The sequence below is a fragment of the Cladosporium halotolerans genome (genome assembly GCF_011745625.1).
Source record: "Cladosporium halotolerans strain TM138-S3 chromosome Unknown Sca48, whole genome shotgun sequence".
Lineage (NCBI taxonomy): Eukaryota > Fungi > Ascomycota > Dothideomycetes > Cladosporiales > Cladosporiaceae > Cladosporium > Cladosporium halotolerans.
In genome coordinates this window covers 18239-41949 of record NW_027191499.1, presented here as the reverse complement: position 1 = coordinate 41949, position 23711 = coordinate 18239, and the positions used below count along the sequence as shown (strand labels likewise).

At 53.3% G+C, this 23711-nt stretch overlaps 9 protein-coding genes across 9 annotated transcripts; 6 read left to right on the top strand and 3 right to left on the bottom strand.

Annotated features, from left to right (window-relative positions):
• The first annotated feature begins 52 nt into the window (after positions 1-52).
• WHR41_08703 (uncharacterized protein) lies at positions 53-1158 on the top strand. Its single transcript, XM_069377307.1, has 2 exons — positions 53-613; positions 664-1158. Exons 1-2 carry the CDS (start codon positions 236-238, stop codon positions 1120-1122), a joined length of 837 nt encoding a protein of 278 aa, XP_069225637.1. The 5' UTR covers positions 53-235; the 3' UTR covers positions 1123-1158.
• Positions 1159-1892: 734 nt separating this feature from the next.
• On the top strand, positions 1893-4008 carry WHR41_08702 (uncharacterized protein). Its single transcript, XM_069377306.1, has 2 exons — positions 1893-2178; positions 2235-4008. The coding sequence occupies exons 1-2, from the start codon at positions 2142-2144 to the stop codon at positions 3881-3883; spliced, it is 1686 nt and encodes a 561-aa protein (XP_069225662.1). The 5' UTR covers positions 1893-2141; the 3' UTR covers positions 3884-4008.
• Positions 4009-4389: 381 nt separating this feature from the next.
• WHR41_08701 (2,3-dihydroxybenzoate decarboxylase) lies at positions 4390-5851 on the bottom strand. The gene is made up of 2 exons (XM_069377305.1): positions 5308-5851; positions 4390-5252 (listed from the first exon to the last, which is right to left on the bottom strand). The coding sequence occupies exons 1-2, from the start codon at positions 5607-5609 to the stop codon at positions 4544-4546; spliced, it is 1011 nt and encodes a 336-aa protein (XP_069225660.1). The 5' UTR covers positions 5610-5851; the 3' UTR covers positions 4390-4543.
• Positions 5852-6325: 474 nt separating this feature from the next.
• On the top strand, positions 6326-7383 carry WHR41_08700 (uncharacterized protein; the record flags this gene model as incomplete). The annotated part of the gene is made up of 4 exons (XM_069377304.1): positions 6326-6542; positions 6645-6878; positions 6928-7040; positions 7095-7383. The coding sequence occupies 4 exons, from the start codon at positions 6326-6328 to the stop codon at positions 7356-7358; spliced, it is 828 nt and encodes a 275-aa protein (XP_069225661.1). The 3' UTR covers positions 7359-7383.
• Positions 7384-7987: 604 nt separating this feature from the next.
• On the top strand, positions 7988-8798 carry WHR41_08699 (uncharacterized protein; the record flags this gene model as incomplete). Its single annotated transcript, XM_069377303.1, has 5 exons — positions 7988-8028; positions 8092-8252; positions 8319-8429; positions 8506-8617; positions 8675-8798. The coding sequence occupies 5 exons, from the start codon at positions 7988-7990 to the stop codon at positions 8796-8798; spliced, it is 549 nt and encodes a 182-aa protein (XP_069225650.1).
• Positions 8799-9020: 222 nt separating this feature from the next.
• Positions 9021-10777, bottom strand: WHR41_08698 (uncharacterized protein; the record flags this gene model as incomplete). The annotated part of the gene is made up of 3 exons (XM_069377302.1): positions 10328-10777; positions 9794-10272; positions 9021-9738 (listed from the first exon to the last, which is right to left on the bottom strand). The coding sequence occupies exons 1-3, from the start codon at positions 10577-10579 to the stop codon at positions 9021-9023; spliced, it is 1449 nt and encodes a 482-aa protein (XP_069225649.1). The 5' UTR covers positions 10580-10777.
• An 802-nt stretch (positions 10778-11579) lies between these two features.
• On the bottom strand, positions 11580-13873 carry WHR41_08697 (uncharacterized protein). The gene is made up of 8 exons (XM_069377301.1): positions 13698-13873; positions 13611-13639; positions 13534-13562; positions 12708-13413; positions 12168-12650; positions 12006-12112; positions 11844-11943; positions 11580-11779 (listed from the first exon to the last, which is right to left on the bottom strand). The coding sequence occupies exons 1-8, from the start codon at positions 13724-13726 to the stop codon at positions 11649-11651; spliced, it is 1614 nt and encodes a 537-aa protein (XP_069225645.1). The 5' UTR covers positions 13727-13873; the 3' UTR covers positions 11580-11648.
• A 221-nt stretch (positions 13874-14094) lies between these two features.
• WHR41_08696 (uncharacterized protein) lies at positions 14095-16282 on the top strand. The gene is made up of 5 exons (XM_069377300.1): positions 14095-14504; positions 14560-15249; positions 15301-15736; positions 15793-15812; positions 15908-16282. The coding sequence occupies exons 1-5, from the start codon at positions 14284-14286 to the stop codon at positions 16140-16142; spliced, it is 1602 nt and encodes a 533-aa protein (XP_069225646.1). The 5' UTR covers positions 14095-14283; the 3' UTR covers positions 16143-16282.
• Positions 16283-17259: 977 nt separating this feature from the next.
• On the top strand, positions 17260-23043 carry WHR41_08695 (uncharacterized protein; the record flags this gene model as incomplete). The annotated part of the gene is made up of 3 exons (XM_069377299.1): positions 17260-17489; positions 17552-19111; positions 19473-23043. The coding sequence occupies 3 exons, from the start codon at positions 17260-17262 to the stop codon at positions 23041-23043; spliced, it is 5361 nt and encodes a 1786-aa protein (XP_069225647.1).
• Positions 23044-23711: the final 668 nt, after the last annotated feature.

Genomic DNA, 23711 nt, shown 5'->3' with positions numbered 1-23711 from the left:
AAAGAACAGATCGACAGCGGCGGGCCGACACGATAAGATGGACAAACAGAGGACGTGCATCCATGGATCAAGTGGTCAGTAGCGGAGAACTTGCTAGAGTGGCGAGCGATAGTTGAGATACAACACAAACAGTATCCCGTCCATCTCGGCCCATTGCAGCACCACACAAACGCCGTTGGGACCGCAAGAGAACATTTGCCAGGGTTCGAAGATACCGCGTGCTTCAAACACCAACATGTCGTCTCCGCTTCATGATGTTCGTCCTACCTTTGAGCTGACCGGCCGGAACTACATCGTCACTGGAGGTGCCCAGGGTATTGGCTTCACCATCTCGCGAGCAATATGTGAGATGGGCGGGAATGTCTCCATCTGGGACATCCAAAACGAGCCCGTTGACAAGAAGGAATTTGATGCGCTGAGTTCCAAATTTGGAAGCAAGACGCTATACATCCAGACCGATGTCACCAAGCAAGAAAGCCTGGAAGCCGCGTTCCAGAAGACGCTCGACACGTTCAAGACCATCGATGGATGTGTGCCCGCAGCAGGTATTGCCATTGACAAGCCCTTCGTGGACCAAACGTGGGAAGAGTTCACTCGCATCCAGGAGATTAATGTACGTGCCATGAGTCCATTGCGGAGATCAGTCTGCTGACCCACGTGCAGGTCCGCGGCACTTTCTTCACAGCCCAAATGGTCGCCAAAGAGCTGCTGAAACAAAAGAAGCGCGGAAGCATCCTCCTGATCGCTTCTCAGTCAGCACACATTGCGCTTCCAGGCTACCGAATGGCCGCCTACAATGCCTCCAAGGGCGGCGTCATGATGCTCGCCAAAGTACTCGGCGTCGAACTTGCGCCCCACGGCATCCGCGTCAACACAATCTCGCCGGGCTTCGTGGATTCTGATATGACAAGAACTGTCAGAGAAGCTAAAGCAAGCAAACGGGAGGGTGAACAGATGTGGCTGGCTCCTCCGAACCAGCGCCTCAGCACTCAGAACGATCTGACTGGTGCCGCGATCTACTTTCTGAGCGATGCATCAATGCACACGACCGCGGCCGATATTGCGATCACTGGCGGTCTGCATGCGGGTACGATCGATGGATTGATCAGCTACGAGAAATAGTATGAATCCTCATTCGAGCAAAATTGTTCAAAGCCAGCCTTCAACCCATTTCATCGAGTCGTAAAATGTGACCGTGTGACATATTCTCAGTACCTTCGCAGTTTGAGACGACTTTATTATCTTTCCAGCCACTAGACATCTTGCTCACAGCAATGCACATCTTCATCCATAGTACAATTCATGTTGAACGCACAGAGGCACGTGATGTATCACGTGAGCAAATCCGGAAGCCGGACTTTCTCGCAGTGCACGCCTGAGAAATCTTAGAGCCGACTCCATTATTGCCATGGTACATGAATGCGCGTAGTCACCATCCCGCTCCGCCAGAATCAGGTGGAGAATATTGCTCGCTTCCAATCCCGCGGGCTCTACTGTGTGGCCCCATTCCCGCACTCCCGATGCAAGGCTCCGCCGCTACTTTGAACCGCAGCACGGTCAACGTCTCGCCTGCCGACAACGCCATCAGGTGACCCTGTCTTGCCGAACTCCTCACACCTGCTATCATCGCGGATATAGCCCACTCGCGGCTGTCGGTTGAGTACCACTCGCCTGCCGTGGTATCGACCCCGCAATGGACGAGAACGCCGTGACCGCCTTTCGGATTAGCCCAAACCCTGGTCCCCGCACGGCGGCTCCTGCAAGCTCCTGCAGGGGGCCTTTGCATTAACGGGGTTGGCGAGAGCTTGGGCGCTGCGGAAGATCCAGGGTCGTTTCTCTCGCCGCAAAAAAGACCAAAAGATAACGTGGTCTGTAGGTGTCTGGCCTGGTCGTCAACTGGCGGCCCGCCTCCCCCTCCCACTGTCAGGTAGGAAGTGGACGTCCAGGGGCAACGCGTTCTCCGCGACTGCTGTTATCGCGCCTAAGCTCAAACTTACTTCGACCTGGCTTGGGCTGATAGCAATGTTATAAGTACACTCCCGCTAGACCGTGCCGCTGCTCATGTTCCTGTACACTCGAAGCAATTGCGCCTTCGAGACTTACATTCATCATAGCTTGCAGCGCTTTCTCGGTGATCAGATATGGCTGAAACGTACGACGTCGTCGTTGTCGGTGCCGGTGAGAGCCTTTGCGATGTTCACAGGGATGTTTCAGTGCTGACGAAGGATTTGCAGGCTGGTTCGGCCTGGCTGCAGCCAAGGCTGCCTCGCAGATAATGCCAGACCAGAGCCTGGCTGTCCTGGAGAGCGCAGAGACACCTGGTGGAACATGGACCAAGAACCGCCTGTATCCCGGCTTGAAATCGAACAACATGGTGGGAACTTACGAGTTCCCCGACTTCCCAATGGCGGAGTCAAAGTACGGCGTCAAACCAAACAATCACATCCCTGGGACTGTGCTGAACCAATACCTGACGGACTTTGCACATCACTTCGGCTTCTTCAACAAAATCCAGTTTCGCACTAAAGTAGACACCATTGAACCAGTGGGCGAAGCATGGAAGCTTTTCGTGACTGGACCATCTGGCGAGAGAGCAGTCATCGCTAAGAAGCTTATTCTGGCAACCGGATTGACGTCTACACCAAATATGCCGACTTACAAAGGCTCAGAAAATCTCGGGGCACCGCTCTTCCACGCGAAGGACTTCTGTGCCCGAGCACCAGAGCTGAAAAATGTCAAAAACTCAGTCGTTGTTGGTGGTGCTAAGTCCGCATTCGACGTGGCATATGCTCAAGTTGAGGCTGGCTCAACAGTCGACCTTGTTATTCGAGACGACGGACATGGTCCGGTTTGGATTGCGCCTGCTTTCGTTACCCCCTTCAAGAAACGCCTCGATCAATTGCTTCTCATCCGTTGGATGACCTTCATGGCTCCGTGTCCGTGGGGAAAAGAAGACGGCTTTGGCGGCATTCGAGGATTTCTTCACGGTACATTCATTGGGCGCTTCATCGTCGACATGTTCTGGAAAATCCTCTCTGCCGATGTCATCAGTGCGAACGGCTACGACACACACCCAGAATTGAAGAAGCTCAAGCCTTGGAATTCTGCATTCTGGATTGGCAGCGGCCTCAGCATCTTGAATTACCAGACACCTCTATTTGATCTTGTCAAGAACGGGAAGATTCGAGTACACATCGGCCAAATCGACCACATGGAGAAGAACACTGTCATCCTCGCCGATGGTACTAGACTGCATGCCGACGTTGTCGTTTGCTCCACCGGCTGGAAGAAAGAGTCGCCTATCAAATTCCAGGGCCTTGGTCCCCATGAGTTCGGCCTGGACGTCTCACAATCCGAAAAGATGAAACTCAACGCAAAAGCGGACCGCGAGGTCCTCGACATGTTCCCTCGCCTCGAGAAGCAACCCGAGTTGCGCTTTGCACCGAAGACCTCCGACCCTCTCCGCCTCTACCGCTTCATTGTCCCATCTGGCTACGCATTCTCCCGAAACATCGCCTGGGTTGGCGCAGTCTCCTCCGTTTCCACCGCTTCCTGCGCCACTGTGCAAGGCCACTGGACCGCCGCGTACCTCTCCAACAGGCTTGACCGTCTCCCCAGCACGAAAGCCGAGATCACTCAGGAGATCATGCTGCACACACAGTGGGGCAAGTGGCGTTACCCATGCGGCTATGGTGCTGCGCTGCCCGACTTTGTCTTCGAGGGTGTTCCGTATATCGATATGCTCTTGCGAGACATGGGGCTCAACAACAAGCGGAAGAAGAGCTGGTTTTCTGAACTCACTGAGCCTTGCCTTCCCCGAGACTACGCTGGCTTGGTGGAGGAATGGAAGGCTACACATGATGACAGCATCAAGAAGGTTTGAATTTGCTCTCTCTGAGTAAGGTCCTCAGTAAGCCCATGATCGGAAGTATTGCCGAAGTTTTCCGGTGCGCAGTCTGGCCCTTTCGATACATACTTTGCAGTAAATATATCCGGTTACTCCAAAGACTCCATAAACCCGTGAAGAGGCCTACTCTGTGCTCTTCAGAACCACTTTGCCACCGTCTTGGACCCAGCGCTCGAGGAGGGCCTCCACAGAAGACACGTTGCCGATTGAATTTTCATCAATCTCATCGACGCCATTGACTTCCCCCAGGTTTTCAACCATGGCTGTCATCGCTTCTGGAAGTATTTGCCACGTAGCTAGCTAGGACAGCGCATGAACCAGGAAGAGCTGGTCATGAGACACACGTTGGATGAGATGCACAGGCGAGATAGAGGCGGAAGAGTTGTGGCAACTGGAAAAATGGTCGTCAGAAGGACTGAAAAGTCACAGATGCAGGGCTGGCGCATGCTGCGCCTCCCAAATGCACACACCGAACGCCGCGATATGGCGGAAAGGAACGACTACCTTAGTATCTACACACGATGAGCATACAGTCACCCTCCCCTCGCACTGCGTGAGTGTGCTTTAGAGTGAGAACCAAGACGACCCTCAATAAGCGCGCACGCAAGGAACAGACTTCTTTCTCAGCCTCTACATCTAAGCCGTGCTATCTTTGAACTCTCCAAGCTTCAACAACTTCTTCGCATTATCCCGTCCAATCTTCTTTTTGTCCGAATTGTTCATCTTGACATCATCATACCAGTCGCAAGCATCGCCAAAAGACTCGAATGGATAGTCAATCGAGAACAGAATGCGGTCCGCGCCAACCTCACCAAGACAGAACTGCAAGGTCGAAGTCGAAAAGTGGCCGCTCGTCGTGATCCAAAGGTTCTGCTCGAAGTATTCGCGAATTGTCTTCTTGCACGACAAGCCCAGCGGCTTCTTGATGTCTTCAAACCAGTGGTTGATGCGCCACATATCGAAAGGAATGTGCTCGCCCAAGTGGCCGAGGATGACCTGGAGCTTGGGGTGGCGGTCGAAGACGCCGTTGGTGACCATTCCCAGGACGTGCAGGCTGACTCCTTGCGCAAAACTGAGCGGAGGGCCGATGAGCCATGAACGCTTTGCCCACAGTTTTTCGTGGATGGAGCCGGTCGGGTTGCGGGGGTGCAGGTAGAATGGCACGTCGAGCTCTTCGACTGTCGACCAGAAGACGTCCCACTCGGGGCCATCGTAGAAGATCATGTCGTCGCCGTCTGCACCGGCGCGTTGTGTGTCATTGACAAGAGCACCTTTGAAGCCGTATTTGGTGATCACCCTGCGCAGCTCCGCGGATGCCTCGTTCGGGTCATGCATGGAAAGAGTTCTGAGCATGGATGTCAGCCGAAGATCTCAAGAGTCGAGAATTCTATGAAGCTTACGCAAAAGCACTGAAGCGATCGTGGTGGTTCTTGATGGCATCAGCGATGTAGTCGTTGACCTCGACCGCCAACGCTTGTGCCTCTTTAGGGTCCCAAATGTCTTGAACGCCAGGCGCTGTGTAAGAGAGGACTGTGTGCCCAACTCCATGCTTATCCATGTACTTGATACGCTGGTCTGTGATGTCTGCGATCTCTGCCGCATGCTTCTTCGCATCGACAGCAAAAAGAGAAGCCCACCATTGAGTCCTTTCGTGGAAGCGCGGCAGCGCAAAGGCTTCTTCCAAAGCAACCTTTCCCAACATCGCGATCTATGATAAGAGGTCTGAAGTAGATAGTTATCGAGGCTGACTGGAGAACGATAAAATGATATTGACAATGATAATAAATCAGGTCAACAAAGCTACGCCACCTGCGAGCTTGAAGCTTTCTTAAAGAGCGTCGCCCTGCGTCCGCCAGCCGATGTAACGGCACATGACCGGCTCTCGGGCATTGTCAGCTCTATGGCATGGGAAACCAAAGACCACGCGGCCGCCAGGAACAACGTCGCTGGTGGTGGAGGTTGTGCGGAGCAGTCTGGGGATAGCCGCCATCGACATGGCACCTATCCGGCGAACGTAGCCGCCGAGGCTGACCCTCTGTTTGCCGGGACGTACGGACCGAGCAACTTGATCACATCTCCAAACTCTCAATCCGCTACTTCAGCAGGGTTCCCCTCCTCTCCATGCTGTATACTTTGACCCTGCACAAGTTCCCCGCGATGTGCTACCTCATGGGGGACTACGGTCCGCCGGGCGGTTATCGCACCTGGAGCTCGCGGGATTGAGAAATATACTTACGGGACGGATGCCGGCTGGAAGCGTAGAAAGACCAATAATTGCCTTTAGTATTTGTATTATCTCGACACCATTATCGTAAAGTTGTTGCGTGCTTTGTGCCAATACATTAGAGCAGCTCAACAAACACCAACGCATCTACGCATTGATCTCAGCTTCAATAACCGCCATACTATCATCACATCATGGGTTCACAAGGAGACACAGGGCTTCTGGGCAAAGAGTTCACTCAAAGTGTCGTGGATGCTATGGGTCCCAAGACTCCCGCGCGATTTCGGGAGATCATGTCTTCGTTGATCAGACACTTGCATGAGTTTGCCCTCGAGACCCAGCTCACGACGGATGAGTGGATGATGGGAGTGAACGCCATCAACTGGGCTGGTCAAATGAGCGACGACAAGCGTAATGAGGGGCAGCTGATGTGCGACGTTATCGGCATTGAATCATACGTTACCCACGATCATTGCAGCAATGGACAACGTAGCTGACCGTTCCACACACTAGTAGACGACATCACGTTTTCCGCTGCCACGAGGAGCTCAAGCGGCTTGACATCCTCAGCAATCCTTGGTCCGTTCTGGCGGAATGATCATCCCGTGCGACAAAACGGCACGACGATCAGCTTCGACACCCCCAAAGATGCGGAAGTGGCCTTCATGCATGGCAAAGTCACAGATGTAAAGACCGGCAAACCTATAGTCGGCGCTACGATTGACATTTGGCAAGCATCCACAAATGGTAGTGTCTCAATGTGTCTCAGGTGTAGCATCCGCTAAATCCACCGTAGGTCTATACGAACAGCAGGACCCCAACCAGCGCGACCTGAACCTCCGCGGCAAATACGTAACAGACGATGAAGGCAGATACTCTTTGTACTGTCTACGACCTACACCATATCCTGTAAGTACATCCTTGAACCCTCACGTTTTTCGTCGGAAGATTCATGTCTCAAAGGTACCCGACGACGGACCGGCCGGACAATTGCTGAAGCTAATGGATCGCCATCCATTCCGTCCGGCTCACATCCACTTGGTGGTTGGCTACAAAGGCTACAAGCACCTGACGACTCAAATATTTGACAAAGGTTGCAAGTATCTGGCTGACGACAGCGTATTCGCTGTCAAAGACGAGTTGTGTGTGACATTCCTGCCGCGTAAGGACGATCCTGAGGCTAAGTTGGATTTGGAGTATGATATTGCGCTTGCGCCTAGTGCTTGATATTGACAAATCCATTGATACCCAATCGACGCGTTTCAGATAGCACTAGCTTGCATTGTAAGCAACAAAATCCACCGTCGAGGCTATCCGACGGTCGTCCTACTTACATTTGCAATCATGCGCGCGGGGCCGATTGAGCATCACATGTCACCCCACGCTGTTCAGTAATCGGGCATGCACAGCTTACGAGGCGAGTTCTGAGCAAAAACACCATTTCAAACTTCAATATCAGTAAACAACCGAATTGCCCAGTCCACATCCTGGCAGAAGGTCAACACAGATTGTATAGTAGCGAACACGTGTTCCTTTAGCGGCCCACGCGGCTTTCCTGCGATCGGTCGATGGCATTCACGGACGGATCTGTGTACACAACATCTGTTCGCTGCATGGATACAGTAGAGAACCCTTGCATCAAGTACACTATGCAACTCACTGGGAAAAGTCTGACATTACAAAGCTTCCTGCATGGCCTCAGCGGTCTCGACTTTGCTGCTTTGGCATCTTCAACAAGGTAGCTAGAGCATAAATTTGCAAGCTTTCCCAATATGACAGCCACTGGCTTTTACTCAAAACACAATACAGACAGGTAGATCTCAAACTTCCAGTAAAAGCCTCGCATCCAGCACACAATGGCCTCAAATCCCGTCACCGAGATGTTGTCTCGCAACAGGTCAGTACTAGACAAGATCATCCTGTTCGCTTACAATCCATCCTGACAGCCTGCTTCGAAAAGCAACTTCGTGAAGAATCATAAGCCTTCGCCGCGTATGCAAGATTTCGCCCCAATCAACCGGGCTTCTGGCAAAGGGGTGATTGTGATTTCCTGCTCAGACCCCCGGGTGCCTTGCGAAAAGATTCTGGGATTTGACGACGAGGTGAGCCCGGGGAAGATCAGTAAGTTCTAATCCGGTCAGTGTTAGGACGATTCAACGATCGACGACCACTCAACGCTGTGAACAGATCCAATCGTCATTAGAAACGCTGGAGGCAGAGTTTCCGACGCGGTCAGGACTATCGGGGTCATGCAGGCTATCGCGGCTCCGGGTTACATTGCTGTTATGCACCATACTGGTAAGGGTCTTCCGCATATAGCAACGCCTTGAAATGATCTTTTCACAGGAGTCGCCTGCTAATACGCCAAGACTAGACTGTGGCATGATCCACTACCCTGATAAAGCGGTGCGCAAGACGCTGCGGGAAATCTCCGCGTCCGAGAAATCGGAGTTCGAAGGCATGGAATTCGGTGAGATCAATGGGTCGTAAGTCTCACATTCCGATTGAGAAGGGCGCTAGCCACTGACAAGCTTCGATCAAAGCATCGGAGATAGCGTCAAAGAGGACGTTGCGATCTTGAGCAAGTCACCATTCGTCAGGAAAGGGACGCAGTTGGTTGGGCTGGAATACGACGTCGATACGGGAAAAGTTAGGGTCGTGGAGTGAGCTTGTGAGCTGATCGGCGGGAGAGTAGACTGCGGTTGGTTACGCTCTCTGCTTTTGACAGCCAGATTGACAAGATTCTAGGCAGCGGTCTTAAGAAGGGCCAATCTGTTGGGATGTGGTTGGCGAATACAGTCAAGAACAAGCCAGCTAAAGGGGAGCCTGGATAAGCGTCATGATCTCGTGCCGCAATGCTCGTATATCAAGATCTGCTGTCACATTATCTTACTCAAACCCGTCTTGCATGACTTTCCACCCGTTGTACGGCTTATCCACAACCATCTCCTTCACAGTCGGCAGACTCGTCCTACCCTCCCCAAAGGCCATTGCATCCCTCATTACCTCCCTCCACCTCAAGCCCGGCGCAATCTTGCCCGAAATCGTATTCGGCATCAGGCTATCACTGTTGATCGGCACTAGCGCGGCCCTTCCCAGCACAGCTTCCAGGCCCTGCTGCGCAAAAGACACCGCTTCCTTTGCGTCCGACGGCACACCCGTCTCATCGAGAGCTCGGATTTTGGCTAGAGGCAGCTGCTCCTTGAGATATCTGATAATGCTGGGGTTACGTGCCCCGCCCCCGCACATGTAAATCTCGCTGATTTTGTCGACGTCGATGTTGAAAGACGGGAGGAACTGGCGATACTGCTTGACCATATTCTGGGCCGTAATGCGCGTGATTGTAGCCAGCGTGTCGTATTTGTTGCAGCCGGCAGCGAGGCAGTCGTCAATGATGGCTTGCCCCTCATTGTCGCCAAAAGTCTCGCGGCCGGTCGTCTTGGGAGGCTTGTGGTTGCAGTACTTGTGGGTGTCGAGGAACTTATCGACGATGGCTTGGTGGACGGTGCCGCGGGCACTCCATTCACCGTCCTTGTCGTATTCCATAGTGCCGTCGGTGAAATATCGCATCGCGTTGTCGATGAACATGTTGCCGGGGCCGCAATCCCTGCATGATCTCGGTCAGTCTCTATACATAATGCCAGGCATAGACTTTAACGTACCAATCGACCATGGCATCTAAACCACCTTCGCTGTCCGGAGGAATGACGCATAAGTTTGCAATGCCGCCAATGTTCTGGCAGATCCTCCACTTGGTAGGGTGGCGGAGGAGTAGTCCGTCAATCAGTGCCACCAACGGCGCTCCTTGCCTGCCAACCGCCTGTTCCGCCATCCTGAAGTCCGTCACCGTTGTGATACCCGTGATAGCGCTGATGACAGTCCCTTCCCCCAAGCAAAAGGCGGATCGAGTTTCACCCACTTCAGGCATAGACAGCAGCCAAATGGTCTGTCCATGTGACCCAATCAGGTCAATGTCCCTCGGTGCAACATCATGCTTTGCGCAAAACTGCATGACTGCTTCGCCGAACATGATGCCGAGCTTGACGTTCAGCTGTGACATCAGTGATGGTGTGGTTTGTGTCTCACGGAGCATCGTGAGAACCGGTTTCTTGATCCACTGAGGAACGGGCATCTCGTCATACTGTTCAATATCAGCACTTGCCTGTTGAGCCATAGACCAGAAGGCGAAATCTTACTTTCAGAAGCTCCATGTGCAATGGCTTTTCAGGAGACTCTTGTCGATACCGCACTAGGGCACAATCTATGCCATCCATAGCTGTGCCGCTGTTCATGCCTAAGATTATGCAGTCCAAAGGCTTTGAGGCTGGTTGCCTCAAGTCAGCAATGCCATTAGCTATCATGCCGTTTTTTTGCCCTTGTCCGTTGAATAGTCGGTGCCCATCAGGCGGGCTGTGAGTGCCGTTGGATAGACTCAATTCGAATGTCATGGTAGTGAGTGCAAATGTGAGGTGAGAGCCTTAAAATGGAAAGACAAGCCTCAACAGGATGCCGTACGCGCTCGATGTGCAGACATTACGAGCAAGCGAGTAAGTTGAAGAAGATTACGTCTCTTATAGTTCTCTAGTGGTCATGGTCGTCTTTCTTACCATAATTTGAAGAGAACGCATAAGAAGCTCTCCCTGTATGTGCGGTTCGAACATCGCCGGAAACAGCTCTCCCTTAGAGTCAGAAGCGATCTAGGAGCCATTATTGATCCAATTTTGTCGTCACGAAGCACCCGCAACCAGATGGCGCTAAGTTCTCGGCTCCATTGCCAGTGGGCTGGTCTAGTGCGTGGCGTCGTGACGATTTTCCCGATGCGGTCATCTGTCAACACCACCCGCGGTGGGCCAGTAGCCGAACTCGCTGAGTGATTTTCGCCCCCGCATCGTCTGTTGCTTCCCCAGTCTTAAGCTATCCCTTGATGCTTTGTGCAATGGAAATTGATGGTGTCACGTAGAGTCCCGAGTCAAATGTATACAGCAAGGACCAGCAGCACAGCTCAGACACAGCCTTGAAGATGAATTCGCCTTGTCTTTGGAACCCTTTCTTGTGAACGTCAAAAGTGTGTGAAACAATGGCAGAAGCACGCCCGGTAAGGACATCCGACGAAAGGACCATGGCGCAGCAAACGGCCGACAGCCGATGGCCAAAGATTGTGTCCGGGATGATCGATGATGTCGGAGTCGAGATCGCTATATCGAGGAATTCGCCCCCAAGGCGAGATGAAGGGCAAGAATTCGTCCAGCAACTGATTGCGCTTAAAGAAGCGATAATTAATGATGCGGCCTTTAAGTAAATCCCGAGCTTCCCATCTCCTACTAAAGCGCTAGCGCTATTTCATGTATTAGACTATCTGGCACTTCGAACAAATAAATCCGACACGTGTGTTGGTGTGAAGACGGAAGCGAGGGTGAAGGAGTTGGATGAGGAGGCGCAAAGGAAGGCTTGGGTGCGAAACGGACACTACGCAGTGATATCATTCAGCGATGGCGATTAGTGTAGCTGAGAATTTGATCAAGTCTTGTACCACTCTTTCCGGAGCGCAGCGACTATCCATGCCGTAGGCCAACTATGGGCTAATTCAAACTCCTCGAGCATTTTTATTACGCAGGTCTGTTCTCGCTCATCGGTCATCAAGGGACCCCCTATGAAATGATTAGCGATGATCCTTGGTCTTGTTTCCTCGAACCCATCGAGAGTAGGACTTACATATAAAGGTGGAGTGACAAAGCGTGATGAGCGAGGGAACTGTAGTTGGCGAGCTTTTGCTCGCACCACATAACGCTCGCGCGTGCACCATGACTTTTGCCTGTGAACAGTGCATCAACAAAGATTGAACTTCAACGTCCTCATTCATGCGGAAACTCGTACATCGGCGTCCTGTGTGCCTACCAAGACACGTCTAGTCGCAAATCTCGGTGCGGCCTGATAAATCTCGAGCAACATGCATGCCAGATGGTAGAACCCGAAGGCCATGACTGCACTCCCTCAGTTAGTGGAGAACCCGACCGATTTTGAAGTGTTTTATCTCACCATGCCAATCCGATGTAAACAAGATTTCAGGGAATGGATTGTCCCCGCTGTGCTCTGGCTCGCTATACCAAATACTCTCAAACGTGCCTGGTTTGGAGTTCTGCCAGTTCTCGACCGCTCTGGACATCTCAAGCCATCTCTGCTCTCTTGCCTCGGTCCCCGGAAGTGAGGCTGTGTCTCCAAAGCAGAACCGGATCACCCGAGCGCAGATCCACGTCATGGTGTTCGCCCAGGCCGTTTCCGTCTTGACGGTGGTGAAAGAAGCGTTGGTAGAAGGAGGCGGCAGGACGATGAGATTGAAGTCAAGACTGGGCGGCTGCTGGTGAACACATGCATTGTAAAGAGCCTGCCGCACAAAAACCCAGAACGCTGCTTGGGATAGCGTGGGACTCGAGGGGTCGAGCTCGAAAGAGGCCTGCGACGCTTTCATCAAGGCACCTAAGCCAGACAGGTGGCGTTCTTGATCACCCCCCGTTGAAATGGCTACAGAGTATGTCAGAAAGATGAGGTAGCCTTAGCGCCAATAATCGCCTTTCTTACCGCTCAGTTGCTCGCATACCCGGAGGATCACAATGGCGCAGAGGATTGCTTCATCGTTACCAACCTCATCGCAACTTAGATGAGGTATCAGAAGCTCTACACATCTTTGCTGGGCACTATCTGCCGTCATGCCGCATTTCATGTGTCTGGCAGCGAATGAAACGACAGCATTGAGTAGGATGGGCGAGGCTTTAGATAAGGTTGTCATGCTGAGGGTGAAGTGGCGAGAAGCATCCGTGCAGTCTAGCCAGACGGCCAGGTGCTGCGCAAAGTGGTGGAGATATACAGCATCACTCCGTGACAGCTCCAGACCATATGTCGGCTTTATCGAGTAGGTCTCACAATACTGCTCCGGGGACGTTTCGTGCAATTGCTGGTAGCCCGCCACTGTGTTCGGGGACATGGCGATCGACCCCGGAACGCACCTTCTACTGGATAACGAGGCAACATCTGGTGTCAGCTCCGTATCTTGATGGCCCGAATGCGGTCGGGAATGAGGTGGTATCTCATAGCTTCCACCGGGGCTGGAGGTCTCGTCGTGGCTCTGGGTACTCAGTTGCTCCTCTGACGCGCCTGGATTCTGCAGTTGCGATATCTCCACATCAGATGCCGCCTCGTTTGTCTTCGCCTGAGGCCCTAGATACCTCTTTACTCGAAGCTGCTGAGACCGCGGATCGATGTCGCACAGCCGATCGGACTTAGCACACTATTTTCCGCAGACATCGTCAGCTGAGAGCCAACTTGACTTTAGCCAGTTGAGCATCACGGTATTATGAAGCTGCCGATAAACTAGGTGAAAAGTTGAGAGATCTGGGGCTTTCCTCACCTGTCCGCAGACCGGTCTCGTCTCGTCGCCTGGGCCGTGTTAGCTTCGATCTAGACAGCCAGCTTCGCATCATTTACACTTCACGTGTCGTCTTCGACAAGTCAAGCTTGCAGGGGAAAATTCAGCAAGAGCCCACTTCCACGTGGCAATTCGGGAGAGAATACCATCCTAGCCGAGATCGTAACCTGCCCATAATGGTCCCCTGACTCGTGTTTCGTCTCGAACTTGAAGACGACCGTCACTTACGGACAAAAGCGTTGTCGAGACGAGTGAAACTTGCTTGGCGAAACTGTTTCGCGGGCGGAAGCTAGCGATACTCTTCTCGCCGAAGATCATCTGATGATAAATCAAATCTTGGGTCTGATCAAGCATCATCGAGAGGTGGAGGTAATGCCCGGCGAACTACAGTACGACAGCTGTGGAGCAATTCTTCCCATACCTGCGGAGACGCTTCCGTATCCCCGGAAAACTAATCCCAAACTGGTATCTCGTCTCGACGGCCTCGGGCTATGAGACTCCGATCATCTGGCAATGATCGTTCAGGCTAGCAGAAGTCGCCGAACAGCCCCATGGGGAGTATGAGTTATAACTCCAGGCTCACCAACCCCGGATTCCGGTTGAAAAGACGCACGTTTACATAAAATGGTCGTTGACGGTCCTGCCATGCGCCCGGTCTGCCAGCCCTCCGCTTTGGTCTCTCTCAATACACCTGAGGACTGAATTGAACTGCTCAGCTACTTTTTCTTCATCATGTTTCATCGAAATTACTGGAAATTTGTCCGTGGCGACCGGCTGCTGAAGCTCATTACGGCCGCCGCTGCCGTTGCCATCTCTTTTGAAGGCATCAGTCAGGGCATCATGGGTGTCGTGACTGTAGCCCCAGAGTACGGTCGCCGCATGGGCTACACGGACGAGGACAACAACGTCACCAAACCCTCTCTCCAGGGTGGAATAGCCGCGATCTACTACGTGTACGTTTGCCCTGAAATGCCTCAGCTGGATACAGAGATGGCTAACGCACTGCAGTGGAGCTCTGTTCGGAGCCTTCTGGGCGGGAAGCTTCTCTGACAACCACGGGAGAATCAAGGGCATCTGGATGGCGTGCTTTTGGTGCATAATTGGTGTTATCCTACAATCCTCCGCCATAAACCTGGCCCATATGCTCGTTGCCCGCTTCATTGCCGGCATCGGCGTCGCCTTTATCATCGTCATCGCCCCCATGTGGACAGCCGAACTCTCTCCAGCGGCCCATCGCGGCAAGACAATCGCCCTGACCTTCCTCGCCAACTTCTCCGGCATCTCTGTCGCCGCCTGGGTCGGCTTCGGGACGTCCTTCACGGAAGCCGGCGGTGGTCAATTCCGATGGCGCTTCGACTTCGCCATCCAGGCCCTGCCGATCATTGCCCTCGCGATAATGAGCTTGCTGATCCCGGAGTCGCCGCGCTGGCTCGTTAAGGATGGCAAATGCGACGAGGCGTTTGAGATCATTGCGAAGCTCCGCGGAAATGACGACCCGAACCATCCTGACGCACAACGAGAGTACTCGGAGATCATCACCGTTGTTCAAGAAGAGCAAGGTGTTGGCGATACAAACTACTTCAAGATGTTTTTCGGCATCGGTTCAGGCGATATTCACCTCGGAAGGCGGATTCAGCTCGCATTTTGGTTGCAAGTCTTGATGCAGTACGGCACAGGTATTGCAGCCGTCGTCATTTAGTATGTACGGCCCAAATCACAGTCAATAGACAGATACTAACTGTTGTGCAGCTCTGGCACCATCTATCGAACTGCTGGATACGACGATCTCAAGTCGAATTGGCTCTCCGCTCTCCTCATGCTCGTCGGCATTCTGGGCACCGCGATCGCAGCCTTCACCATCGACAAAGTCGGCCGCCGTCGAACTCTATACTGGGGTGCGATTTCTTCCAGCATTGTACTATTCATCATCGGTGGATTATTTCGTGGAGCCGTTGACAACCCCGATAAGGCTTTTGAGTACGGCACCGCAGCTTCGGCAATGGTCTTTTTCTACCTCTTGATCTTCAGCTCATCGTGGCTCATGATTCCCTTCATCTATCCTACCGAGATTTTCCCAACATTTCTGCGGGCGAAGGGCAACGCATTTGGTGTTGCTGGCTGGGCGGTCGGCTATGGAGGTGGCTCTCTGCTTGTGCCGGTCATGTTTGCGGGAATCGATGAAAAGGTGAGTTAACCGTGCCCTTCATCTGGAGATAGCAACGGCTGATGGTGTGATCCCAGACTTTCTATGTATTTGGAGCGTAAGTAAACGCGGATCTTCCCAGAACATATCCAACCCTGTCGCGACGGAGATATTCCTGGCTAGAGAATGATAATTGATAGCTGACATACATAGTGCCATGTTCGCCTACGTGCCTCTGGTGTATTGCTTCCTTCCCGAAACAAGTGGACGAACGCTCGAGCAGATTGATTACCTCTTTGCGAGCAAGAGCATGTTCGTCTGGAACGAGGAGAAGGAGTTTTCGAAGCGTATGGCGATATTCAACCAGCAAGTAACTGGGAAAGAACACGAAAATGCTGATATCAGTGGTTCTGAGAAGCTTGAGGTGGCGCATGTGGCTGAGGTCTAGTTGGGTGGCTGTTTGACTACTCTCAAGGATTCTTCTACCACAACGCAGATATTTGTCGCAACATATGGAATGACTAGGTAACATGTACGTAAGGTGGATATGTCACAGAGATAGCAGTTTACAAGAAACGTAGACTCTAGGCTTCGCTTGCCAAGCTTCCATTGTGGCAAGCTTATGGCGAACCACGCAATGGGGTTGCTCTCAAAGTCCTCGATTCAGGATGAGAGTTCACTTCGACAAGTGGTCTGCGCCGGGCAACGGATGGTCAACTCCTGAAAACCATTAACCGGACTGCGAAAACAAGCGCGCTCGAGAGCCCAGGTTTTGAGCTCTACGATCGTGAACCAGGTGAAATCTAACAGAAAGAGGATTCGTGAATGGTCGGTTTCTTCCTGGAACCCGTAATTAGGTGCCGTGACTCGGGATTCAGGATCTCGTGCTGTGGGTGTCGCATTCTGTGCGCATGCTGTGGAGGGTGTGGCGAGACACGCTTCCGAGGCACGAACTGGAGACAGCCGTGTACCCATTTCGCTCTGCCAGACTTTAGCACTAAACCAAGTGACTAGTACTAGATTGTGTGACCATATGGGAATCCTGCCTGTGCTTATTCTTCCGTCACATCTTGCGCTTATTGATGTGTTCGCGTCCATCCGTGAGAATATAATGGGAAGCCGGTCTTTCCAAGAGGTGGATGACGATGCTTGCTGCAAAGGATTTGAAAAGACCAAGTGCCGATGTAGACGCAAAGCTCAGCACTCAACAAATTGGAATTGTATTTTTGATGAGGCCGGCAGTTGCATCTCGATAAATCGATGATCAGAATGGAATGCTTCGTTTGATGCGGTGATGTCGTACAAAAAGGTTCGCATCTTTCTTCATCAGGAAATTCCACAACGTCACGGACACGGCTCGCGTTGATCCGAATCGCCCCAAGTGCTGATCTCGTTTGACGGCCCCACAAATGATCGACCCGTTTGCCCATTACACGGTGAAGGAGCGGTGCGATTATCTTGAAATGCCGAGCCAAACGCGTCTGCAGGCCAAAACGGCAACAGCAATAAAGAGCCGCATGGAGAAACTTTTGCATGCGCATTAGTCCTGCATGCGGCATTGCAGGATGCACTTCAAACGATCTCTGCTTCTGGCGTCTCCAGCTTTGGCTTTGGGATCTGGACTTTACGGCAATTCATTCGGCGTACCTGGAGTCAATGCCACCTATGACTATGTCATCATTGGTGGTGGAACAGCAGGCTTAACTATTGCCGCACGGCTTGCCGAGGATCAGGACGTGTCCGTTGCGGTTGTTGAAGCCGGCGGCTTCTACCAGATCGAGAACGGAAATGGAAGGTATGCGACATGAGCAGGATTGTTTTCTTTCCGGATGAATTGGTTCGCTGATCTCTCCGCAGCGTCATCCCAGGCTTGTGCACAACCCAATTCGTAGGCGCCGATCCCAGCGACACTCAGCCTTTAATCGATTGGGGTTTCCAAACGGTACCACAAGCTGGCCTTGATGGGCGAACGACGAGTTATGCTCGGGGCAAAACACTTGGAGGGTCCTCTGCGAGAAATTACATGGCTTATCACCGAGGCACGAATGGGAGTTATCAACGATGGGCCGAGGAGGTCGGCGACAACAGCTATACCCTCCAAAACCTGCAGCCTTATTTTGAGCGGTCCGTGAACTTAACACTTCCAAACACCGAGATTCGAAGGGCAAACGCTTCCGTCGGTTACCAACCGGAGAACACAGACTACCAGGATGAATACCACAAGCCATTGCAGCTCTCGTGGCCCTACTGGGCGGACGCGATATCGACATGGTCGGCAAAGGCATTCCACGCTATCGGTGTCCGTAAGAATCCGTCCGGATTTGAAAGCGGCTCGCTTGATGGGTTCTTTTGGAATCCTGCCACTGTGGATCCGACCACTCAGCATCGTTCAACGTCTCAGACTAGCTTCCTCGACTATGCGACGGAGAAGACCTCCATCAAAGTCTACACCCAGGCTTTGGCACGACAGATAATGTTCACGAGTAACCAGACGGCTGATGGCGTTTTGGTGCAGTCCAGTAACAAGAACTTCACCCTGAGCGCCACGAAAGAAGTCATCCTTTCTGCTGGCACGTTCCAGTCGCCCCAGCTGCTCATGGTTTCTGGCGTTGGTCCTCGTGCGATTCTGAATCAGCACGGCATTCCAGTGGTTGCAGATCTACCCGGCGTAGGCCAGAATCTGCAGGATCAGCCTTTCTTTGGTGTCCAGAACCGCGTGAGCGTACCCACATCTTCCGAATCGCTCAACAACCCGGAGGCTGCGGCCGAAGCTGCTATGTCGTACCTCGCGAATGGCACAGGTCCGCTTGCAGGGCCTCCGGGTCTCATCGGCTTCGAAAGAATATCCGACAATAAACCTGCCCTGCTCACAAACGCAACATTAGACGCTCTCGAAGCGTATCCCGAAGACTGGCCGCAAGTCGAATATCTTACTCAGAACGGTGCCTCAGGTTTTAATCGCAACTACCGCACAGCGGATCCGGAGGATGGCTTTAACTATGCTGCGGTCTCTGTTGTCGTCGTTTCTCCATTCTCCAGGGGCAACATCACGATCTCGTCGCCCGACGCATCGGTCCAGCCTACAATTAACCCCAATTGGCTTACCGCGCCCGAAGATGTCGATATCGCTGTAGCCGGGTTCAAGCGAGTCCGTGAACTCTGGAGCAACATCAACGTCACCATCGGAGAAGAGTACTTGCCTGGACCGAACGTGACGACCGATGCGCAGATCATCGACTACATGCGCCAGGCGGCATTCACCCTCTACCACGCGGCGGCAACGTGCAAGATGGGTGCACAAGATGACCCGATGGCTGTCGTCGATACACAAGCCCGAGTATACGGCGTGCATGGTCTGAGAGTTGTGGATGCGTCTGCATTCCCGTTTCTGCCGCCTGGTCATCCACAGGCGACAGTGTATATGCTTGCGGAAAAAATCGCGGATGACATCAAGCAATTAAGATAGAGAATTCAAGGGGAACACTGTAAGAGTGGCAATAGAATGTAGTATAATAATAATGCATCGTTCCTGTAATAGTGCTTATTATTATTAGTAAACAAGCGATGCCGAATTCAGGGTCCAAGATGTAAAGCGGCGATTGGAGATAAGATTCTGATAAGGATGTGAAAACCGCGCAAACAGATCTCGACGGATCTACCCTTCACGCCGCATCCACGCCTCCCTCAACACGTCACAGGCGTGTCCGTACACTTCCACCATCCCACCACCCAAACAACAACGCCGCCCCTTAACGCACACGCCAGCCCTCCCGCGCAGCCGACTGACCCAGATCCTCCTGGCGCAGTCTACTCTCTCTCCGTCCCAATCCACCGTTCATTTTATGCAACCCGAGTTTTCTGCGGCTCTAACACCAGCATCGACTCAACTCGCCTCACCAAACACGCTAGACTCATCCACCCAGCATGGCCTTCACGAACACGCAGCAGGAGGCGTTTCCTTGCCACCTCGCAGCATCTTGCGCGCTGAGAGCGGAGCAGGGTCGCCAGTCACAACAGCCGATCAGCTCGCCACCGATGCCGCGTTCGCTGCTTCGCTCCAAGAAGCAGGGCGCGCAGGTGGAAGCGAAACAAGAAGACTGAGTCCCTCTTCGCATGGTTCGCTGTCGCCCAGTCCATCAACTCCTCTGCGTTCTGCAAGAAACAGGATAGAGGAATACGAGAAAGCATCAACGCCCCCGATCGGGAAGAAGAGGGAAGGACCGGCATTCGAAGTGATCAAGAAACAACGGGATCCAGAGGACAACCGTAGCCCGATCGCAGAGCTGCCGAACGAGATCTTGACACATGCTCTGGCACACCTTGCGCCTAACGACTTGGCCGCGGTCGCGTCTGTTTCAAGGCGCTTCCATGAGCTGGTCACTACGCCCCACGCGTGGCGCAGCGCGTTTGCGCGTCTGTTCCTCGGAGCGGATTCCATAGATGCTCTGGAAAGGGATTCCGACGACGAGTCTGAGGCTGTGGTGCGGTCGGAACGCCGTGCTTTTACGCGTCTTACTCCGCTCGCCTCCTGGCGTAGCGAGTATGTCCTGCGTACAAGGCTTCTGCGGTCTCTTGAACGCGGGAAGCCAGTCCAAGCCATTGCTGCTCCTCACGCCTCGAGGAACGGTCAAAGCCATACGGCACAATCAACTTTCAGGTATGCTTCACACTCGACGCATCCTGTCAATCACATCCATGCTACTTTCGGGACTGGTCTCAACAAACGCATGCCACGTTTTATTCATGCCGCCGATGATATCGGAACTGCATCCAGCAGTGATCCCTACATCGGCAAGGTCGACCCTTGGGGCTTTGGTGATCCGCAGGTGTTTCTGCAGTTCTACGAACGCTTTCCAGGAGATGCTCAGTACGGCCTTGGACCAGGGGAAATTGTTGGCGTACCCAACGTTATGGATGTCAGCCAGCCATACGGCATGATCCACGGCGAAGGTTCTCCGGCTGGCATGGTCTACTATCGATCCACGGAGGAGAAGCGTGGCCGCTTTTTGCCTTTCTCATCCGCTATGACTGCTCCTGAGCTTGGCATTCCCAGGGTCTCATCAACAAGCGAAGCTATCTGCAGCGTATGGATTGCGAAATCGACGGTAATCCCCTCGATGACGGAGGGAATGGTCGGCATGCTCTCCGGGTCTTCTCTCGGCGTGTTGACCTCATACAGCGTTGGAGCTATTTCCAACGGAAATAATCGGGACCAGCGCTTCGGCCGTGGTGAGATGACTGCACGCTGGGTGCTCAGTCCTGGCGTGCCAATCACCGCCATCGCCGTCGACAACGAGTACAGCCCTCAAAGGCAAGCGCAGAATCGCATCTGGGCCATTGTACTGAACGCCCTCGGCGAGGTTTTCTACCTTACGAAGTTTCCCCGCCGCTGTGAGCCTGAACGTGGTGCCCGCCATGACGACGAGTCGTTGGAGCGCACAGCCTGGCTTACCGGACGCACTGTCTACTGGAACATCGTCGAATCAAGCCGACGCACGGCAAAGCCTGATCCGTACGCGTCGTCCGGCGCTGACGGCAGCTACTCTCCTCGCACTTCTTGGAATGGCATGTGCCTCAGCGCAGACCAAATCATTGCAGAAACCCGTGAAATCACGGAATATGCAAAGCGGAAGCCGAAAGACTTCCGCAAGACTTGTCTTGGCTGGGATATGCGTAGGAGACTTGAGGTGGATTTCGCAGGAGATGACGATCATAATGCTGGTGAAAACATCGTTGTCATTGAGTGCGGGCTCGACGAAGATCAAACTGCTACTGCGAAGCGATATACCCGCTGCCGGGTTCAGGACATGCCTAGAGGCGGCACTGTATCTGAGCCTTGTGCAAGTCCGTCTACACGTGCAAACACTGGGACATCTTCAATCTTTGGGCAGACCACCACGACGACGTCCGACACTACACCGGCTAGACGCCCTGCAGCCGTTGTCGAAAGAGCCTCTTCGCCGGATGGTCTCGGAGGATCCATCACGCCAAGGCCCATGACTGAGGAATGGCGATCGTCGAAACTGTCTTTCGGCAAGCTGAAGTCTACCCAAATCACAGCTTCGACCATCGACTGCTCGACTCATGCTACTCAAACCAAATCCGAAGACCCATTACTCGGTTTCTCCGGTCAATCGACTGCTTCCTCGCCATCTATGACACCCATGTCGTCTACGGGACCAGCCACCAGCTCGGCTGATGTTCCGGGCCAGCGTGCAAGACTCCTTGCCGTCGGAACGCATACTGGCAGCGTCATTATGTGGAACATGCGTGCGCCTGTGTCGAAGGCGGCAGACACGATCAATGCGATCGAGCCTATTCGTGTGATTTACACGCAATCTCCACAGATTTCATCGCTGGCGCTATCTTCGCTCTGCCTTATCCATGGAGGTAGCGATGGCTTGGTTCAAGCTTGGGACCCGCTTGCATCAAGAAATACGCCTGTTCGTACGCTGAACTCAAAGTTCGCTTCCCGCTATCACCGCCAGGCCATGCAGGCGCAACCTCTTCCTGCGGGCGTTCAGGGTGTCAATTACTACGCCGCTGCTGCAATCTGTCTCGATCCCGACCCTACCGTCTTGCGCGGCATTGTATCGCTCGGCACTGTCCTGCTGTACTGGTACTACAGCTCATCTGCAGCAGACCAATACAAATCGAACAAGCGCCGTCTGCGTCGTTCTGAGCGAGGCAGCAACAACGGCGGTGAACGATTCTCCGGCGCTACCCGTAGCAATCTCAAGGATTATATCGCCAACGAGAAGTTCGAGATGGAGCGTGAGAAAGAGACTCGCAAGAAGGAATCCGAGCGTTTTGCCGGTCGTTTCGGCACAGCTTTGCTGGATGGCAGCGAAGAAGAGATGATGGCGTACGCCGCTATGTTGAGCCAAGAATCGCACGAGCTGGAGCAGACACGTCGTGCCTCAGACTCGACCAGCGCCACCGACAGCGCGCTGGCGGGTACTAGCGATGGCAATGCTGTTTGGAGCAGCGATATCGCCACTCCGGCGCAAAGTCTTTCGCCCAACACTTCGAACCCGAAGACAGACGACGAGTACGACGCAGATGTGGCCGAGGCGATTCGCCTCAGTCTGGCTGAATCACAAGAGCCTCCGACTTCCGAAATCCCGATCCGTCAAGCGAAACCCAAGGGCGGCAGGAAAGGGTCGTCGGCTTTCAACTCGCCTAAAGGCTCGCCGATGATGGCAGCCGGAAGCAGCCGCGAGACGGAGATGAGCGATCTGGACTTTGCTATCCAGCTGAGTCTCGCCGAGGAGCAGAGCCGTGCTGACTCTGGGCATCAGTCAACTGACTCGGGGTTTTTTGGTAAGGGAAAGGGTAGGATGGAGTGAGGAGGGTTGATGGGACTGTCGTAAATGGGTCGTGCTTCACATTGATTGTATTCTTGCAAACTAATAACACTTTCTATTTCGATACCGCTGGGAGTGTGACCATCCGAATGACACCATCGCGTAGTATCAAACCGTCAAGCCACACATGCTTCTCATCATTCATGAACCCTCAGCATCCTGACACGCACTGCACAATAGCGCCCTCGCTCTTCCCCAGCGCCCTTCCTCAAACCGCAAATGCTTAACAAGCCGCCCGCCTACAGCAACCTCCCCGTCCCCTCCCGCCCCAACCTCTGCCCCTCCTCCCGTCCATCCAAGCCCTCCTCTCAGCCCTCTTCGCCTCCTTCTTAGCCTGCATCCGCTGGAAGAAGCCCATCTTCTCGCCTTCAACTTTCTCGCCACTGTGCTCAGAGTCAGAAAGCCGGTGCTCGTCATCAGAACGATCATCACCGCGCTTCTCGCCCTTGGACTCGGCTTTGCACTCGCGGTCCCGATTCGAGATCACATCCTCGTAATCTGGCGGCGGGACGTCGGCCTCGGCTTTGTCGTTCGTGCGGGAGTTTGATGAGCCGTCTTGTGCAAGGAAAGGTGAGGCCTCTGGAATCTCGATTGCGCCAGAGCGTCTGTTCCTGCGCTCCTGGTAGGCGCCGAACATTGCTGCGCCCAGG

Bases quoted from the DNA above. Each gene is read 5' to 3' on its own strand.
- WHR41_08703 (XM_069377307.1), top strand. From the start codon at position 236: ATGTCGTCTCCGCTTCATGATGTTCGTCCTACCTTTGAGCTGACCGGC. The intron at 614-663 runs GTACGTGCCATG...ACCCACGTGCAG, and splicing joins CTCGCATCCAGGAGATTAAT to GTCCGCGGCACTTTCTTCAC.
- WHR41_08702 (XM_069377306.1), top strand. From the start codon at position 2,142: ATGGCTGAAACGTACGACGTCGTCGTTGTCGGTGCCG. The intron at 2,179-2,234 runs GTGAGAGCCTTT...AAGGATTTGCAG, and splicing joins CGTCGTCGTTGTCGGTGCCG to GCTGGTTCGGCCTGGCTGCA.
- WHR41_08701 (XM_069377305.1), bottom strand. From the start codon at position 5,609: ATGTTGGGAAAGGTTGCTTTGGAAGAAGCCTTTGCGCTGCCGCGCTTC. The intron at 5,253-5,307 runs GTAAGCTTCATA...ATCCATGCTCAG, and splicing joins GATCGCTTCAGTGCTTTTGC to AACTCTTTCCATGCATGACC.
- WHR41_08697 (XM_069377301.1), bottom strand. From the start codon at position 13,726: ATGGGCAGGTTACGATCTCGGCTAGGATG. The intron at 13,640-13,697 runs GTATTCTCTCCC...TTCCCCTGCAAG, and splicing joins TTACGATCTCGGCTAGGATG to CTTGACTTGTCGAAGACGAC. The intron at 11,780-11,843 runs GTAAGTCCTACT...ATCATTTCATAG, and splicing joins TTGTCACTCCACCTTTATAT to GGGGTCCCTTGATGACCGAT.
- WHR41_08696 (XM_069377300.1), top strand. From the start codon at position 14,284: ATGTTTCATCGAAATTACTGGAAATTTGTCCGTGGCGACCGGCTGCTG. The intron at 14,505-14,559 runs GTACGTTTGCCC...AACGCACTGCAG, and splicing joins ATAGCCGCGATCTACTACGT to TGGAGCTCTGTTCGGAGCCT. The intron at 15,737-15,792 runs GTGAGTTAACCG...GTGTGATCCCAG, and splicing joins TTGCGGGAATCGATGAAAAG to ACTTTCTATGTATTTGGAGC.